Here is a 19,313-nt window from a genome sequence, read left to right as displayed (position 1 = left end):
TTACTGTATACACATGCAATTAATGTGTGTTTTACCTTGTGTCCGTTCTAAAGAGCTTCAGTTGGCGAAGTTTGGAGCTTAATTGTCTAGTGTAGTTTGGAACAGAGCTCGCAATGTGCTCATGAACGCACCACTGCTGCCTGGATGCGTTTCGGGTCTTGAGCGTGTTGTGTTTTTTATTTTTCGTACGTGAGAGACTAGCTGGAAGTATGGGCGGCAAATCCAACTTTGAGCTGAGGTCGGCAAGAACAATTTGTATTTATGTGTATTTGTGTTTTTAATCTTTACGAAATTAACTAACTGGCTGCGGAAGACAGCTAAGCTAACTGTGTTACATAGCTAGCTAACTGTTAGCTGATGGGACAACAACACGAATTGTGGTTGCATGGTTGCTTGTCAAATCGATCAATGCTATTCGGTTTTATCATCTTGACCGATATCGTGTGTCATTGGCAGACCTTGTACTTTCAATGCAGGCTAATTTAGTTGAACATAAGATGAACTATGAAGCCCTGGACACTGGAATGGGGGACTACTCTTCTAGCCTTCACGGGACTCTGGATGCAGGGATGGAGCCCACCCTAGACCCTCACGTCAACCCCGACCTTCTGCAGGGTGTTGACATCGATGCGGATGGTCTGGCCGTAACAGTCCCCGAATCCGTACATCTCGTGGAGGGCATTTTTTCTGAGCTGCATAGTGTCGTCTCAGAAGTCGGTGTCCCAGTTACAGCCACACATTTTGACGGGCAGGAAGAGATGCTTTGGATGGGAAACCACAGAGTGAGAATGCCCTGCGCAATTGTGATGATGTTTCTTCTTTCGAATCCCCATCTCATGCCATTTCCCATTCACTTACAGGGTCATGCTACGTCATTCTTTGGCTCTACGATGGGCCGCTATTCTTCTTTTCAAGTTCACGCAACCGATGACATTCGACACATTCAGAGTCTGGAAACAGGCGTGCTGTTCCTCTCAAAGTGTAGCCTTAAGTGCTGTACTCGTGGGGGCCTTGTCATGTTTGACTATCCGTATGGAGACCCTTCCTCCCTCTATTGTTTGATTACAGATTTGGCTAGGCACTGACATATTGATAACATTTGTTTCATTCTAGAATGGAGGAAGGTGCTGACATGCACAGTCTCCTAATGACTGACAACAATACGTTGCTAATGGGAGGATTACAAAACTATGTAGCTGAAGTTGACCTGAATACAGTTCAAGAAACTCAAAAGGTGAGATTCACATGTAGTATGGTCTCACTTGACTAAACTCATGGTATTGTTTATGTGCTGAAAAGTTCACATTGGAGGTCCCCGGTGTTGCAATCATGCGCCAAACCAGTCGCTTTTTCTTCTGCGGGCACACTTCAGGCAAGGTAAGTCCGAAATGAAATTATTTGACTTCCATTACCCAGTGCTGATGTTACGCTTCAATTCAAACCAGGTGACTCTGCGTGACCTGCGTTCGTTCAAAACGGAGCACGAGTTTGACGCCTTCTCAGGCAGCCTGTCAGATTTCGACGTGCACGGCAACCTCTTGGCCGCCTGCGGTTTCTCCAGTCGAGGACTCAACGGCTTGGCTTGCGAGCGATTTCTCATGGTGTATGACCTCCGTATGATGCGAGCCGTCACACCGCTTCAAGTGCACGTAGACCCGCTCTTTTTGCGCTTCATTCCTACGTACACGTCACGATTGGCCATTATCTCACAGACAGGTATAATTGTTGTTGCATGTTGTCACTGATGACTTTTTGAAGATTCCATATCACCAATACACTGGAGAAGACATATTTGTGCACGTCTGGCAGTGAATGAGTTAATTTTGACACTTGTAGTATTTGCACTAGGCATAATAAATGATCGTGTATTAAAACTGTTTTCATACATAGGGCGCACCGTATTATAAGAATCAAAGCTACAATAGTGGCTGCAGTTGCGCCATGCATCCACTAGATCGCTAAAATGAATACAATGCAATACAGCTTTATTAAAATAGAGCTGTCACAACCGCCCCAGCTGTCGCAAATCACTTTCAAGATCATTTTAAATACTACGTCCAAGAAATAACTATTGTTCTGTATGTTAGGCGCACTGTCGGCTTTTGAAAAATGTTAATGCTTTCCACGTCTGTCTTTATAGTGCCGAAAATATGGTATGCTTTGGTGCAAACGCATCACATCACCAAGCATGATTGTGGCAGTATTTTGTTTTGTAGGTGAAGTTTTTCACGATCAAATGGAACTGGGGCTTTAGTCAAGGTGGAAAACATTGGGAACACTTCCAATTAACATTCACCTTCTGCTAGAAAATGAAGAGCGGAAGGGCAGAGAAACCCAATTCGAGCAGCCAAACTTCATTTGAGCTTAATCAGAGGCACTTCAAATGGTGGCAGCTGCCTATTGTGACTCACTTTGGCATGAGTTTCAATCAGATTGGTTCATTCTGCACTTAGCCAAGTTGTACAAGGTTTTTCTCACTTGCGTGACCGCCTGATCAAAGTTGGTTGTTTCTATCTCCTACCACTTTGAAAGTTTGTATTTAATGGAATCGTAAAGGTTGCAGTAACAGTAATTAGAATCATCTTTATTGCCAAGTATGTAGAACACACAAGGAATTTGTCTCCGGTAGAACATGCTGCACTACTATCATCATAAAAAATTGCAAAAAGCGATTATACAGTTATATTTGGGTTACTATTTATTGAGTTAATGGCTTGGTGGAAGAAGCTGTTTAAATGTCTGCCCAATTTGGTGCGCATGGATCGGTAGTGCCTGCCTGAAGGGAGTCGCTGGAAAAGGTGGTGGGCAGGGTGCAGAGGATCCAGTGGGATTTTCTGCGCCCTTGTTTCGATTCTAATGGTGGAAGAAGTTTTGAACTTCTTTATCATGGTTGGTGAATTGAAATGTCACAACTACTTAGCACTTGAAAATAGATGTGTAAACTTTTTATATACACTGTACTTTTCTGGGTACGAGTGTTTCTTGAACATTGTGCAACCATTCCGCTTACATTTGCAGTTTGGCGCAAAATGTCTGCCTCATGTTTTACTTGCAGGTCAGTGCCAATTCTGTGAGCCAAGTGGACTGGCCAATGTGGCGGACATTTTTCACGTCAACACAGTGGGCCAGCTGCTGATGAGTTTTGACGTATCGTCCAGCAAGCAAGCGTTAGCCTTCGGGGACTCCGGGGGATGCGTGCACCTGTGGTCGGACGCTGCCGACGTGTCATTCAACGACTACTCTCGTGAGACGGAGTTTGCGCTGCCGTGCCTTGTGGACACGTTGCCTCAGCTGGATTGGAACCACGACTTGCTGCCTCTGTCGCTAATCCCCATGACGCTAACCAGCACAGAGCCGCTCTTGTCCGACTGGCCCGCTGCGTTGGCCGCACCAAGCCCAAGGTAACCGCTCTCAATAAAATTGACTGTGAGTCATTCGGCTACTCCCGCCCTTGGAATATTTCAAAGCATGCCAATTTGGACTGAAATCCACAGCAAATAGCAACTTTTGTTAGCTAGTGTAAAACGATAGGATGAGTCACGCCCAGCCTGGGGAAGTTAACGCCACTCACAATGGTGGCCTTTTCTCGCCAGCCAGAATGGAGATGTATGACGTCGCTACTCACTGCAAAGAAATAACAACAACTGTTACTAAGTGGAAGTGCAGTCAGTTCTCTTATCAGCTGTGAGTGTTGTTTGGAGTTACGTCACTCACAACCCCGCATTTATTGTGGCCTGAGAAAATGATTTTGGGGATTGAGTTGCTTTGATGTTAGCGCGGAAAGCTAAGCGATAGTGATGCAAGGTGTGATACCAACTTGAATGATGTGGTGTTTGGTCATTCAAGAAAATTTCTACAAAATGTGCTACAGTCCACCCATAAAAGCAGCCAAACTATGCTGATAACATTTATTATTAATAATAATAATACTACGTTTTATTTCTAAGCGCCTTTCAAGACACCTTTATGCATACAGTGCATACAGTGTACTTTTTTTTTGCCTTTTACTCTTTCAAAATTATTTTGGCGCTTTCCCCCCCAAAAAAAAATACAACGGAAAGATATAGGGAAAGGTAATATATTTTTGATTTTAACTCATTCACTACCAGACGTGCAAACATGTGTCCACTCCAATGCTAGGGTTTTTGTCATTGTCACTCGAATTCCAGGACAAACACATGATTGAGTTTTAGGACTACATAAACATTCAATGCGGTGTAAGAAACCTTAGACTCTCTTCTTTCATCAGAAAAAATAGTTAATTCCTAAATTATATGCATCTGGAGTTATATGAGCTTGAAATGAGGGTGGCTATCCAAAATACTATGCAATACATACATATTGGTTGATATAATGTTTTAACAACGGCTGAAGCTGAAACATAGCTCTAACATGGAAAAAAGGGAAATGTTGCCCCCTTGTGGAAATGTAAAAAACATTCCCAGAGGCCATGGCCAGCGCTTTATCGGCACCGAGGAAAGAAAAAACAAAACCCGAACTAATTTGGGAATGGCGCTCTACATCGTATTTTCAATTCCCGAATAAATGTGTGATTATTTTTTTTAGCCTTTTACTTTTTCAAAATTATTTAAGAGTTGTATATACTGTTTGGCAACAGAGAGATGACCACCCACCAGAATGTTTCTCAAAGAAAGAATGCAAACGAGATACATTCCGAGCGGTCGTTTGTAAGGTGAATTTGTTCGTAAGTTGCTTCAGTGCTGTATTTTGTATGGAATGTATGTTTAAGTTAAACACTATACGTGGAAGTATAAAACAGACGCTCTATCAGTTGTAAAATAAATTCACACCTACTGTAGTACGACGACATATATCGTTGGGTCTTTATTTAGCCATGATTGAAGCTGCTGGCACGTAATTACTGAATTACATGCCAGCAGCCATTACTTTTTGTTATGCATCGCATCCTCCCGCAGCATCAACTGGAAGAGGGATTCCACCACGTCCGCATACTCTATACAATACAAAATCTAACTTACAGCATCTAACTTACAGCATCTCTGCAAACATTTTTTGACATACCTGCAAAAATATTCGTATGTACCGTTTTTCGTAACTCGAATGTTCGTAATTTGGGGAGCATCTGTACAAAAACCACCCGCTGTGTGTCATGCAACCAAGGGATAGAACATCCCAGTCATTTGGGTTTCTAGCTTCCTAAAATGTGACTGCCACATTTTGAAGCTTGTCTTTTGAATTTTCACATAGACGAGCTCCTCCGGTGGACCCAGAAATCCTGCGCACCATGAAAACCGTTGGATTCATCGGATATGCAGCAAACCCTCGCACGCGTCCCCGTAACCAGGCATGTTCAAAACATTTTGTGTGTTTGTGTGTAAACCGGGTGACATTTTCACATCTTTTACTTCCCTTCTTCAGGTTCCCTACAAACTGAAAGACGTGGAGCAGGATTATGACAGTTACAACCAAGTTCCCGAGTCACCAATTGGACGCGATGAAGAGCCCCACCTCTACATGGTGCCCAAAAAATATAGAAAGGTTTGAATTGTCTTTGAGTGTGAATACATTGCTTCTTACACCTCGTGTGTGACAATGATGGTGACATTTGCCGTGCCCGAGTAGGTGACCATTAAATACTCCAAACTTGGACTGGAGGACTTTGACTTCAAACATTACAACAAAACCTTGTTTGCCGGCCTGGAGCCGCACATCCCCAATGCTTATTGCAACTGCATGATCCAGGTGACAAAGAGATTACTTTCATGAGGTTTTGTGTTTTATTTTTGAAATCATCAACATATTGTTTGTTTTTGGCACTTTAGGTATTGTACTTCCTGGAGCCAATTCGTTGCCTGGTACAGAATCATTTGTGTCAGAAGGAGTTTTGTTTGGCCTGTGAGTTGGGCTTCCTCTTCCACATGTTGGATTTGTCACGAGGAGATCCATGTCAGGTCAGTCAAACAGGAGTTTTGTTCCACATTGTCGAGCTTGGTTACTTCCAACCTGTAAACGTCTTCAAAAAGGAACATTCACGATGATGATGTTTAAACTAAATGGAACACCAAGGGAGAATTACACGTTGCGGGTCTAAAGCAATCACATAACCGGTAACACACAAAGGGGAAAATGGTTTGCAAACAAGCCAAAGAATAGAATTTGTGGTGTTTTTAAGCCTGGAAGCAACGAGTACATACCTGCCAATTACTCCAGTTTTGCCGTAATGAGTACGGTTTTCATTATCCCATTCCGGGTTACGGTTTTATTAATGAAAATTGCGGTTTCCAATAAAAATAATAAGTAAAAAAATTATTAAAATAGAAAATACCCAACGTTCATTCAAAACACGAGAACGCTAAGGATCAAACCTAAATTTAGAACTGGCAATTGGCAGAGTGCCAGCTGTTAGCTTCCTTTAGATCACAGGTGTCAAAGTCAAGGCCCGCGGGCCAAATCCGGCCCGCCACATCATTTTTTTTCGGCCCGCGAAAGCAAATCAAACTTGTTAAATTCCATGATGATTGCTAAAATCTGAGCCAAAATTTCATATTTTTGGATATCAACCACAATAAAAGTCATTATTCTTGACTTCAGATTTGAAAACGAGTTATTCATTAATTTGCTGTGTGCTCTATATGTAATATTTAAAGGTGTTTAAACATTCTAATGGGTTCCCCAAATTCATAACGGCCCTCGAGAGGAAACCATAACTATAATGTGGCCCGCGGCAAAAAATGACTTTGACACCCCTGCTTTAGATGATGCATGCTACAGGTCTTTCCTGGAATCGAGAGTCAAGTTTGTATTGTTTTTATCATTGTCATGTAATGACATCTGCCGTAGAAAAAGCAACAAGTGTGAAGTCTAAAAGAAAATGTTATTGTGGATAATGCTGTTATTCAAATTTGAGTTTGTTGATAGCTATTTTTGTCAGCCTATAGGGATGTAGGTTAGATCTGCATATTTGAAGTTACTAACAATGTCATACAATTCATTGTACTTTTCAAACAAGATTGATTATTAAATGTTTGGTTGATTGTCAAATACTTCTGCTTTGTTTTCTCAAAATAATATCAAACATGATATTTTCATGATTGACAGGTTGAAATATGGGTATTTTTGTAGAAGTACATCATCGATCAACATTTGTATGGTATTTTTAGCCTCATTTTACGAAGCTGTAATGTTAAAAATCATTTGGCTTCAAGGGGGCAAAGCCTGCAGCCCCTACAACCCCAGTGTCTTACTAGGCTTTTTCTGGTTTCAGAAAAGGTATGCGAGTCTATGAATATAAATGGTGCCGCAAAACATGTAGACAGACCTAATCACAATGTTCCCAGGGGTCTATAATCTTTAGCTTCTGCGATGAGCGGCTTATTACACTCGGAAAGGTGAGGGAAAAGCTGAGCCGCTATATGTGCATTAGCTAATTTAAGTCGAACAAATGCCGTCTCCTTAACAGTATCATTTTGTCTTCTATCATCAAGGCAAGTAATTTCCTGCGAGCATTTCGCACCATCCCCGAAGCGTCTGCGCTGGGCCTTATCTTGGCAGATTCCGATGAGCAAACAGGCAAGGCCAGACTGGGGCGCCTCATCCAAAGCTGGAACCGCTTCATTCTCACACAACTGCACCAGGAGACTCAAGAGCAGGAGGGGCCACAGGCCTACAGGGGAGCCAGCAGCAGGTCAGAGGCAACCCATCAGCCTAAATAAGGCCTGAGCTATTAGTGCCCACCCACCGGTTGGCATCGGAAAATTGCTATGAAGCATTTTCGACTGTGCGGTGCAACACCGACAACAAAAAAAAGGGATAAAACTTTTCTCCCGGCAACATGAAATCTGCCCAATTTAATGGAACACAGTACAGGACATGCATAAAGAAGCCCAGTAAATATTTGTGGTACAGTACAAAACTCTAATGCAATAAAATAAACAGCCCACTATCAACTTACAGTATATACAATATAATATTTACAGGTACACTACTCGTCTTTGTTGATTTAACGCACTGTAGATTTATTGACGTTGTAATGGCGTGCAACTGCGGCATAACTATAGAGTAACAGACAAGCATAGGTACTATAATAAATAAAATACAGTCACAAATAGAATACAATAAATAAAATACAGTTATAAATAGAAACGGGAGAGCTACACAGAAAATGCAATTTTAAATAGGTGGGTTTTTTAGGATGGGATTCGAAGGTGGGAAGAGAATCGATGTTCCGAATGTTGGAAGGAAGTGAGTTCCAGAGTTTGGGGGCAGAGCAGTTGAAAGCCCTGTACCCCATCGTGCTGAGACAGACAGGGGGGAGCATACAGAGGTGGTAGTGTCATCCCTCGCCCAATCAGCTTTGGCCACCAAAACAAATGAAAAAAGAAAACCCGAGTTGACAGCGCGGCATCACATGAATGAGCAAAGTGATGCAAATGTTGTTGACATTAATCGTTCGTCCACTCATTGTCAGGTATGGCCAAATACAACCGATGTTTTTGGTTACTGATCTTCGGTTTTGTGCATTTACAGCACAGTAATGCCTCAAAATGGATGTTAAAAAATAACAACAGTAAATCTAATGAAATAGTGTATGCTACTCTTTGTGACACTCTTGTTTTACAGCACAGGTGTCAAAGTCAAGGCCCGCGGGCCAAATCCGGCCCGCCACATCATTTTTTTCGGCCCGCGAAAGCAAATCAGACTTGTTAAATTCCATGATGATTGCTAAAATCTGAGCCAAAATTTCATATTTTTGGATGTCAACCACGATAAAAGTCATTATTCTTGACTTCAGATTTGAAAACGAGTTATTCATTAATTTGCTGTGTGCTCTATATGTAATATTTGAAGGGATTTAAACATTCTAATGGGTTCCCCAAATTCATAACGGCCCTCGAGAGGAAACCATAAGTACAATGTGGCCCGCGGCAAAAAATGACTTTGACACCCCTGTTTTACAGTATTGTACTGTAGTGACTTTTGCTGCCATTAACGGCCTTTTTTTTTGAGATTCAAAAAAAATCTTCGATGCATCAAGGGGCGCGATAATCGAACTGCGAAGTAGCAAGGGATTACTGTCCAAAGGTTGAAAATTTATAGTATCATCTTCCATCTTGGAATTGCAATATTGAGGGGGAAACCTCAATTAGATTCTTTAGGTAAATATTTCAGACTTAATTGATGCTCAAGTGAGGAAACCCAAACCAGATTGTGGTGTTGACAGCTCTCTGGGCTCATCCGGCGATTCTGCCATCGGAAAGTTGTTTGGATGCGAGGTGGAGAACAGTAGCCTGTGTCGCTGCGGAAAAGAGACTGTACGCTCCTCCCTCACACTGCTCTTCACAATGCACTACCCCGAGCACAACTCTCAAGGTCAGTCCAGCAAGCCTTTACATCACTTACAGTCGAGGCCAGGGGCGGCATGCGGTTCTTTAGCGCCACCCAAAAGCTCCCTGATGCTTTTCCAAAAATCTTTGACAATGGAAAGAGATGGGGGAGGGGAATACATTTGTGGTTTGAACTCATTCATTACCAGATATGTGCACAAATGTGTCCCCTCCAGTGCCAGGGTTTTTGTCATTGTCACTCGAATTCCAGGACCCACACAATATTGAGTTTTAGGACTACATAAACATTCAATGCGGTGTAAGAAACCTTCGACTCTCTTGTTTCATCACAAAAATAAGTCATTTCCTAAATGATATGGGTTGGCGTTATATGAGCTTGAAATGAGGGCGGCTGTCCAAAATACAATGCAATACATACATTTTGGTTTATATAATGCTTCAACAACAGTTGAAGCTGGAACAGAGCGCTAACATGGAAAAGGGGAAATGCTGCCCCCTCGTGGAAGGGAAAAAACATGGCCAGAGGTCTGACCAGCGCTTTATCGGCACCCCATCTGATGTATTGCATTGTGTGAGTGAGCATCTTATTAGTGGACTTTTATCATGCAGAGTTAACAGTTTGGTTAAATTTCACTTGTCATTCTATTTGGCTTGCCTTTGTTTCTGCTGTAAACGTTGAGCCGGAATGCTCTTTTTTTTTTTGGCTTTTGGGAGGAAGTAATCACTTTCTGCTGCTTGTTTGACTTCCCAGAGAAAACGATAAAGGAGTACGACTTTGCCGAGATCCTGAAGAAGAGCATCTGCTTGGAGCAAAGTACACAGGCGTGGTGTGAAAACTGTGAGAAGTATCAGCCCACGGTAAGTGGCTCCACCTCGTCCCTCCCGGTTCCACGATGATGAGCTCATCCTTTGCTGACACTTTGCGTGCATACTTCCGCAGGTCCAAACACGCAACATTCGGTGTCTCCCTGATGTTTTGGTGATAAACTGTGAGGTGAACAGCGCGAAAGAAGCGGAATTCTGGAAAGTCCAGGGAGAGGTAATTTCATGATCGGATATGTAAAATGTAAATGAGGGAACCAAAATTTTTAGTTGGTGTCCAGTGATTGGCAAAGAGGTTGCCGTAGCAACATGCAGGGCACCTTCAAGGCTGGAGGATCGCAATTACAACTTGACAGAAGCTCCTCCTTGGTTCATGACATCACCGACATTACCTTTTTGTCATTTGATACTTTGATATTCTTGTGCCGGTCCCAAGCCTGGATAAAAACAGAGGGTTGTGTCAGAAAGGGCATCCGACGTAAAAGCTTGGCCAAAACAAACATGCGAATCAAACCTCCGAAGATGGAGGACACAGATTTGCTGTAAGTCCTTTAGAATGTATGGTCATAGTTTACTGAGGCCATTTTTAAGCTCCATGTTTTGGTTAGTGACTCGTGTCAAACATGTCACAACAAATTCTTTGTTTGTTTTAACTCATTCACTGCCAGACGATGTGCAAAAATGTGTCCACTCCAGTGCCATGGTTTTTGTCATTGTCACTTGAATTCCACGACCCACAGAATATTGATTTATAGGACAACCTAAACATTCAATGTAGCGTAAGAAACCTTAGACTCTCTTCTTTCATCAAAAAATAGTTATTTCCTAAGTTATATGGGTCTGGAGTAATATGATGTGCAAGTGGGGGCGGCTGTACAAAAGGCAAATGCTGCCCCCGTAATGGAAAGGAAAAAAAAAAACACTTGCCAGAGGTCTGACCAGCCGCAAGGAAAACCAAAACACGAACAAATTCGGGAATGGCGCTCCACGTCATATTTTGAATTCCCGAATAAATACAGGAATGGCAGTGAATGACTTAAAAACAGAGTTAAGAGTTCATTCCTAAATTATATGGGTCTGGAGTTATCTGAGCTTGAAATGGGCGGGGGTGGCTGTCCAAAATACAATGTAATATATCTATATACAGTAAAGTCTCGTTATATCGATATCGGATATATCGATAGTCCCGGTTATATCGATACTATTTCTATGCACGCACGGAGAAAATTACATGCAAACAGGGTCGGATATATCGATAGTCCCGGTTATATCTATATTTTTTCGGACTCCCTTGAATATCGATATAACGAGACTTTACTGTATCTATATATAGATATAGATATAGATATAGATATAGATATAGATATAGATATAGATATACAGTAAAGTCTCGTTATATCGATATCGGTTATATCGATAGTACTGCTTATTACGATACTATTTCTATGAACGCAAGGACAAAATTTACATGCCGCAGGATCAGATATATAGATAGTCCGGTTATATCAATATTTTTTCCGACTCCCGAGAATATCGATATAACGAGACTTTACTGTGTGTGTGTGTGTGTGTATATATATATATATATATATATATATATATATATATATATATATATATATATATATATATATATATATTGGTTTATATAGTGCTCTAACAGCTGAAGCTATAACAAAGCGCTAACATGGATAAAATGCAAATGTTGGCCCCTCGTGGAAATTAAAAAACATTGCCAGAGGTCTGACCAGGGCTTTATATGCACCCTCGCAAGAAAAACCAAACAAACTCGGGAATGACACTTTTCAATTCCCGAATAAATTCGGTAATGGCAGCGCATGAGTTAATAGCCAGTTTTGTTGTGGCTCTTTAAACAGTACGCCTTCGCTAAAGCCAGGCAACAAGGGAAATCGGAGCCGGCAGTGTCAAAAGACGTCCCACGCATGCCCACCGAATGGTGCCTTGAGTAAGATTCGCTCCTTACTTACTCCTCAATTACCATCACTTTTGATCTGAGCGCTGCTTAACCTTTTCCAGCGGCGAGGACGTTTGCGGGATGGATGCCTTTAGCCGCTTGGAGGATCCGAAGCACCTGTGGATCCCGCTCACGTTGAAGATGGCCATTAACAAAAGCCAAGGCCTGCAGATCAGCAGCTGGCCAGAAGGAGAAGAGGTGAGCCGAAAGGGTGACAAGAAAGGTGGCTTTTGTTTCCGCCGCTGACTGTCTTCGCATTGCCTCAAGATGAGTAGCGGCGAGGAGGCGGACGGCACGGCCCTCTACGACCTGGTGGTAACAGTGCCTCATATCCTTGACGCTCGCACGGGGGGAAACTTAGTGGCACACATCAAAGTGGGAGAAACGTATCACCAGAGAAAAGAGGTCAGTCGAACGGGGATGCAAAGGACGAAGCGGGATACTTTGCTCCTTGCCAACAATGTTTTTTTTTTCTTCAGGGAGTCACACACCAGCAGTGGTATCTGTTCAATGATTTCCTCATCGAGCCCATCGACAAGGTAAAGAAGGCATTGTGTTTGTTCGATTGACAAGGGCCGCGGCGTAAAAAACATGTGTATACAATACAAAATAGAGTTGCGTGATATTGGATTGGATTGGATTAGTTTTTATTAATCTCGTGAGATTAACAAATGCATGACATTAAAGAGATGTACATTTCACAGCAGCAACGTGATGAAGGTAAGAGGAAAGGAAAGGAAGAAGTAGAAAAACAAAATACAGGACTTGCTGTAATGGTAGCCAGTCACACAGCGCCACCTTGACGTTAAAACAACATGGACATGGACAACTATCATATACAGGAAATAAAGCAGTCACAAAGATAGTATAAAGTTCAAGCTAGTCTAATCAACTGCCACGATTGCTTCTAAAGGACGATTTCAAAATAAAGCAGTCCATGTGCAATTTCATACTGGTTTGGTTTTTATTTTGAAGTTGACCCGCTCAACGTCTTGTATAGTAGCCTAGTTGTAAACTGTCTGATCATAAGGTCCCATACTGCAAGTAAGGTCCCATACTGCAATTCATATTTTCGAAGGACCCTACCATCTTGCCAAACACTAATTTAGTACCGTATTTTCTGGTGTATAAGACGCACCCACAATGAATGACAAAAGTTTTCCAAATATAATATATAAATATATAAAGGTTTTCCAAATATAAGGCACACCACATTATAAGGCGCTACAGTAGAGGCTGAGGTTACTTCCTCTACAGGGGGAAATGGAGTTGGTGGCTGCTGACAGTAGTTGCGAGACCTGTTTTGACTCAATATTACTTCACATATAAGGCGCACCGGCCTAAATGGCGCAGGGTCATCTTTTAAAGGACAACCGACGCCCGCGGACAAGTTGTGTCCATAATTTGTAACATCACTTCTACTCAGCGTATTTTACAAAGATTCCATGACATATAGCTATATTTTACGTTTTAAGACTCGCGCTGAATATTCAGGAAGTCTTGTTTTCGAGTTGATGACGATGCCTGACGTGATGTCACGTCTGGAACGCCCCTGTTTTTTTTCAACCAATCCTTCACCGCAGACGGAAGCTGCCCAATTCGACGTGAGCTGGAAAGTGCCCGCTGTCCTCTATTATGCCAAGAGGAACTACCACACCAAATACGACCTTCGCAGTGAGTTTCACTCGGTGTGTCACGCACGCTCGCTCGCATGCATACGTGAGAATGTCGCGACGCAGCGCCTCGCGCTTTCCGTGTGTCTTCAGTTCAAAAGCCCATCGATGCCAGCGTTCTGCTGACGGAAGCCTCTCTGGCTCGCAAACAGAGGAAGAGTCACGCCACTTTCATCCCGCTCATGGTCGGCGAGATGCCGCAGGCGGGCGATCTGGTGGGGCTGGATGCCGAGTTTGTGACGCTCAACCAGGTAGGCGGCTCTTGCTATCCCGCCTTTATCCAAGGGACGCCGCCATTGATCGCAATGATGCGTGCTCACACAGGAAGAGGCGGAGCTACGCAGTGACGGCACCAAGTCCACAATCAAGCCCAGTCAGATGTCAGTGGCCAGGATCACCTGCGTGCGGGGGCAGGGGCCCAATGAGGGCGTGCCTTTCATTGACGACTACATCTCCACGCAGGAGCAGGTAAGGTCCGTGTTAGCCTCAAAAGCCATATGGGATTTTGAAGAAGAATGCAAGAGTCATGTCAATAAGACTACAGACGCTCCCCTACTTATGAACATTTGAGTTACGAACAACGGTACATACGAACGTTTTCGTAGTAACATACAGGGTGACCCAAAAAGATGCGTACCCATGAAAATGTCAATTGTGGCTTTGATTAAAAGGCTATTTATTTAAAATTACAACCACACATTATTCAAATTATGGAAGACCATTCACCAGAGTTTCAGCTATTTCTGTCTATTTTTAGTCAATTTATGGCTTTTTCAAGATGTGTTCCAAATGTCCACCATTTCGTTGCAAGCAAACCTGTACTCGTCTGACAAAGTTGTCAATCACTTTTACACACTCCTCTTTCGGGAGAAAACATTGCTACAGTGAGGGACTCAGTAGGATGCATCTTTTTGGGTCACTCTCCCAACCAATAGTTTTTTTTTTTCAAGGACAACGCTGAGTGCAAGATTTAGCCCAATAACATTTTAATAATCTCTCAACTCATTCACTGCCAGACGTGCAAAAATGTGTCCACTCCAGTGTCAGGGTTTTTGTCATTGTTACTGGAATTCCCGGACCCACAGAATATTGAATTTTAGGACTACATCAACATTCAATACAGCGTTCGAAACCTTATACTCTCTTCTTTCATCAGAAAAAAGTTAATTCCTAAATTATATAAGTATGGAGTTATATGAGCTTGAAATAAGGGTGGCTGTCCAAAATACAATTCAATACATACGTTGGTTTATATAGCGCTTTAACAACAGCTGAAGCTGGAACAAAGCCCTAATGTAGAAAAAAGGGAAATATTGCCTCCTTGTGGACGGGAAAAACATCGCCAGAGGCCATGGCCAATGCTTTATCCTCACCCAAACAAATTCGGGAATGGTGCTCCACGTCATATTTTTCATTCCTGAATACATTCGTGAATGGCAGTGTATGAGTTAATCACATAATCAATTAAAGAAAAAAATCTTCCAAATATATTTTTTGGGGATCAATTAATGCTGACAACAAGAAAGATAGAAATTACAGGAAACAATGTTGACCATTTTAAACAGACTACAATCGGGGGGAAATAAATCATTATTATATTTCTGGATAGTTTTGCAATGTGGTAATGTCCTCCCACCCCCAAAAGAAAAAAAGGACAATGTTTCTACTAACTCGAGAAGCGATAACGGCGGTCGATGAATCAGTCCAATCCAGCCAGCCCTTATCGCCACCGTTTGAATGTCGTACAGGTGGTGGACTACTTGACTCAGTATTCCGGCATAAAACCGGGTGACCTGGATGCCAAGATCTCATCCAAGCACTTGACGACTCTCAAGTCCACCTACCTCAAGCTGCGCTTCCTTATCGACACAGGGGTTCGCTTTGTCGGTCACGGCTTGCAGAAGGACTTTCGAGTGATCAATTTATTGGTATCATTTCTGCACTGTCCACAATCCCATGAATGCCATTTAAGAGTTGGCTCGTCGAGCATGATGATGCTTCTTTCCAGGTGCTCAAAGACCAAGTCATCGATACCGTCTACCTTTTCCATTTGCCTCGGAAGAGGATGATCTCGTTGCGCTTTCTCGCCTGGTACTTTCTCGGTAAGTCTGACAAGGGGGAAAAAAATGACCAAATTGGATTCGTGCACCCTCTTCATTTATTGGAGTTTTTCTCCATTCCAAATCACCGAATTTGGGTGTATGCATTTCTCTAATCCCTGCCTGTGTGTGTGTGTATATATAGGCTTGACAGAATCGGTGCCGCAAATATTGCTATGCTATATCTCCACGATTGAATAGCACGTGCACATGGTCATTTTTCTCATATCGCTGACGTCGGGCCAAAACTTTCTTCCTCACAAAATGCATGCACCATTTTCGCATTTGGTCTACAGCAGCGGACGGCCTTCCAGGGATGATTGGTATCCAACTATAAAATAACACTCGCAAGCGGCTGAAATAAAATGCTCTTTCCTCCTGCTATCAGACCTGAGCATCCAGGGGGAAACCCACGATAGCATCGAGGACGCGCGCACGGCCCTGCAGCTCTACAGGAAGTATTTAGAAGTCAGTCGTGGAGGCGGCGGCCCCAACCAAGTCAGGAAGGTCCTGAAGGGACTTTATGAAAAAGGCCGCCAGATGGACTGGAAAGTCCCAGAAGTGGACGCGGGAGATGGCGGAGGTAGCCCAAAAAGTACGAAATGACGTGGAAGGAAGTGTGGGACAACTCCAGCGGGGGTGGAACCCCTGCAAAAAGGACTCATGCGACTCTTCTTCCTCTGGCAGGTGCTGCACTGTTTCCTCCCGTCGTTGGCCTGTGACTCAACTACGGCAATGTCGTCACTATTTCTTATCTTCCTTTTGCAGAGCCAATCGGTCTTTCATCAGCGTTTGTCACCATTTACACTTTTTTACTTTGGAAATGAGTCTTTGAACAGGAAGTAAGGTTACTGTTTTTTAGAAAACCCCAAGATGTTTGTTTTCTTTGCTTTGAAAAGTTGTTGGTGCATGTAAATAAAGACATGGAACGTGAGCACCAGAAACGCAAGTCTCTAATATGTTTGTGGAAGAAGATGTTCTTTCAAACTTAGAATAATAGAATTAGTGAGAGCAAGCTACAGGAAACAGTTAGAAAGTTAAGTGCAACCATCCAGTTTTTTCATGTTGCTTGGCCTTATTTTCACAATGGAGGATTACATTTCTCAATTGAAACAAATAGAGAGACTTTTAAAACTGAAGAAAGATAAGGAAGGCTTCTACAAAGAAGGTATAGATGCCTTTCTTCAGAAGAAGCAGCGCATGGACTTCATTTACAAGTAAAGGCAACACGATAACGTTTTTTTATTCTTTTTTTCAATGCTACAGTTTATCTAAAGAATGCTGACATGACATTTTAAACAAAACACGTTAACTGTTGCCAATCAAATTGTGAATAAGCTACTCTGTCGAATTCATATGTTTGTAAATCTAACTATGATGACGTCAGTTGCTCACCAGCCATGAACCTCACCGCACCTGCCAACTACTCTGGTGTTGCCGTAAAAACTACGGTTTTCATTATCCCATTCCGGGTTATGGGTTAATCATGAAAATTACGGTTTCCAATGAACACAATGAATCAAAAATCGTCAAAATAGTAAGTACTGTACTCGACACGAGAACAGGCATCGGCACAGTGCTAGCTGTTAGCTTCCTTTCGATGGATTGCGCATGCGCGTGGTACGGGTCTTTTCTCGAATCTAGAGTGAAGCTCATTCCTGGAATCGAGACTCAAGAGTTAGCGTCGTTTTTATCATTGTGTGTAATGGCATCTGCCGGAGAAAAATCAACCCAAAGTGTGAAAAGTAAAAGAAAACTAAAGTCGTTTCGTGAAGTATAGTCCCAAGCGGACCCAGGAGTTTGACTTCGCTCAAGAAAAGGTGAAAATGACGCGTTTGAGTTTCATACAGGTCAATTTGGGCTAATGATTACAATTCCCGTATAAAAGCTGTAGTTTGTAGCCGTACATTATTTGAAATGATAAAAAAATGATAGCGGTATTATATTATAACAGTCTACAGTTCCTCCCCTCATTTGAATTCCAACGGAATTTCGGGGACTCGTCGTTGTGATTTAAAATATAATTTTAATTTTGGGAAAAGGGGTTTGTCGTTTTAAAAGCACCGCCCCCCTCTGCTGGCAGAAGTTGTTCGTCCTTTTCAACGAAATTTCAATACAGTACTGTACAGAATTCGACGCGCTAACTGCAATATTTCCCGACTTTTAATGACCCAAATCAGAAATTATACTTGAGAAAAATCTCGGTACTACATTTAGGTCCATAAGGAAATTTCACAACAAAGAACACAAAGCAGCAATCTGAACCGCTTTCTTCTTTATAGGATCTAAAATAGTGTGTGCTGTTTGATTTCTGCCTGAATATTTGTGACGAGGTATTTGAGTGACAATGTTTTGATTTGTAGGTGTGGAATTTAAACATGCAAATCAAACCTCTGAAGATTGGATTGGATTTGCCTTTATTAGTCTCACAGTGGAGAAATTTACATTTCACAGCAGCAAAGTGATGAAAGGAATGATGGAGGACACTAATTCGCTGTAGCATACCTTGAAGGGAAAATCCGAGAACAAGAAGAAGGTGTGGAATTTTGCACAAATAAGTATGCGCTATTATTATTTAAAGGACAACCGACGTCTCCGGACAAGTTGTGTCCATAATTTGTAAAATGGCTTCAAATGACTTCTACAGAGCGTATTTTAATATGATTCCACCGCATATAGCTATATTTTACGTTTTAAGACTCGCGCTGAATATTCAGGAAGTCTTGTTTTTGAGTTGGTGACGAGTCCCTACATGACATCACTAAAGGAACGCCCCTGACCGAAAAAAGACACATTGTAGCAGTCCTTCCATCCCGTCAATGTATTTTGCTGTACTTGTTTGGTCTGAAAACCCAAAAGCCACCAGAAGAGGGCGTCCAAGCTCCATATAAGGAATTTATTCGCCTGTGGAAATGGAGGTGGCCACAGGAGGTCGCCATTTTGTGCATTTTTTTTTTGATGAGACATTTCGTCTCAATGTTGCCTCAAGATGGCACTGAATAAATTCTTTAATCGATTGCAAACATGTATGCTTTCCTCTTCAGAACTATTTGAATCATATTCATAACTGGATGTGTAACAAGAAAGCATATTCTCCGAATCTGAAGCCATTGTTTTGATTCCCCAGCAATGCAAGGCGTCTTAATAAAAATATCATACTGCGTGTTTTGGGTATTTTAGATGCTATAAAACGTTTTTCTGATGTCAGTTAAGAAACAAAAAAGTGACGTCGGTTGTCCTTTAAGTATCAGTATTGAATAATTCAAACCGTAGAGATTAAAGTCATTGAGTGTAACAAAGTAACAGATAATTGTGGTCTTGAAATACAGTTCAAAATGTTCAAACAGCAGAGCCATTCACACCATTCAGTCGTTCGACATGTTTCAACTACAATTTAACAGTTGAAATTGATAAAGCA

At 42.1% G+C, this 19,313-nt stretch overlaps 1 protein-coding gene across 4 annotated transcripts; it reads left to right on the top strand.

The window, feature by feature from the left end:
* The first annotated feature begins 100 nt into the window (after positions 1–100).
* On the top strand, positions 101–16,839 carry pan2 (poly(A) specific ribonuclease subunit PAN2). Of its 4 annotated transcripts, XM_088992109.1 has the most exons (26): positions 101–238; positions 477–782; positions 861–1,030; positions 1,114–1,234; positions 1,300–1,377; positions 1,446–1,716; positions 3,056–3,401; positions 5,230–5,326; positions 5,401–5,520; positions 5,605–5,724; positions 5,805–5,933; positions 7,467–7,666; positions 9,203–9,351; positions 10,078–10,184; positions 10,267–10,365; positions 12,026–12,114; positions 12,186–12,321; positions 12,391–12,528; positions 12,603–12,662; positions 13,707–13,797; positions 13,890–14,047; positions 14,121–14,264; positions 15,545–15,724; positions 15,805–15,898; positions 16,284–16,490; positions 16,583–16,839. In XM_088992109.1, exons 2-26 carry the CDS (start codon positions 498–500, stop codon positions 16,615–16,617), a joined length of 3,624 nt encoding a protein of 1,207 aa, XP_088848235.1. In that variant the 5' UTR covers positions 101–238; positions 477–497; the 3' UTR covers positions 16,618–16,839. The 4 variants fall into 4 exon arrangements, 3 of the variants coding, with proteins under 3 accessions (XP_088848235.1, XP_088848221.1, XP_088848244.1); XR_016114450.1 differs by having other exon boundaries at positions 132–782; positions 16,284–16,582; positions 16,664–16,839; XM_088992095.1 differs by having other exon boundaries at positions 132–782.
* Positions 16,840–19,313: the final 2,474 nt, after the last annotated feature.

Source organism: Hippocampus bargibanti, linkage group LG01 (assembly GCF_051943395.1).
Source record: "Hippocampus bargibanti isolate YZ-2025 linkage group LG01, ASM5194339v1, whole genome shotgun sequence".
Classification (NCBI taxonomy): Eukaryota; Metazoa; Chordata; class Actinopteri; order Syngnathiformes; family Syngnathidae; genus Hippocampus; species Hippocampus bargibanti.
Note: the sequence above shows the minus strand (reverse complement) of the source record. Positions and strands in the feature narration are given on the sequence as shown.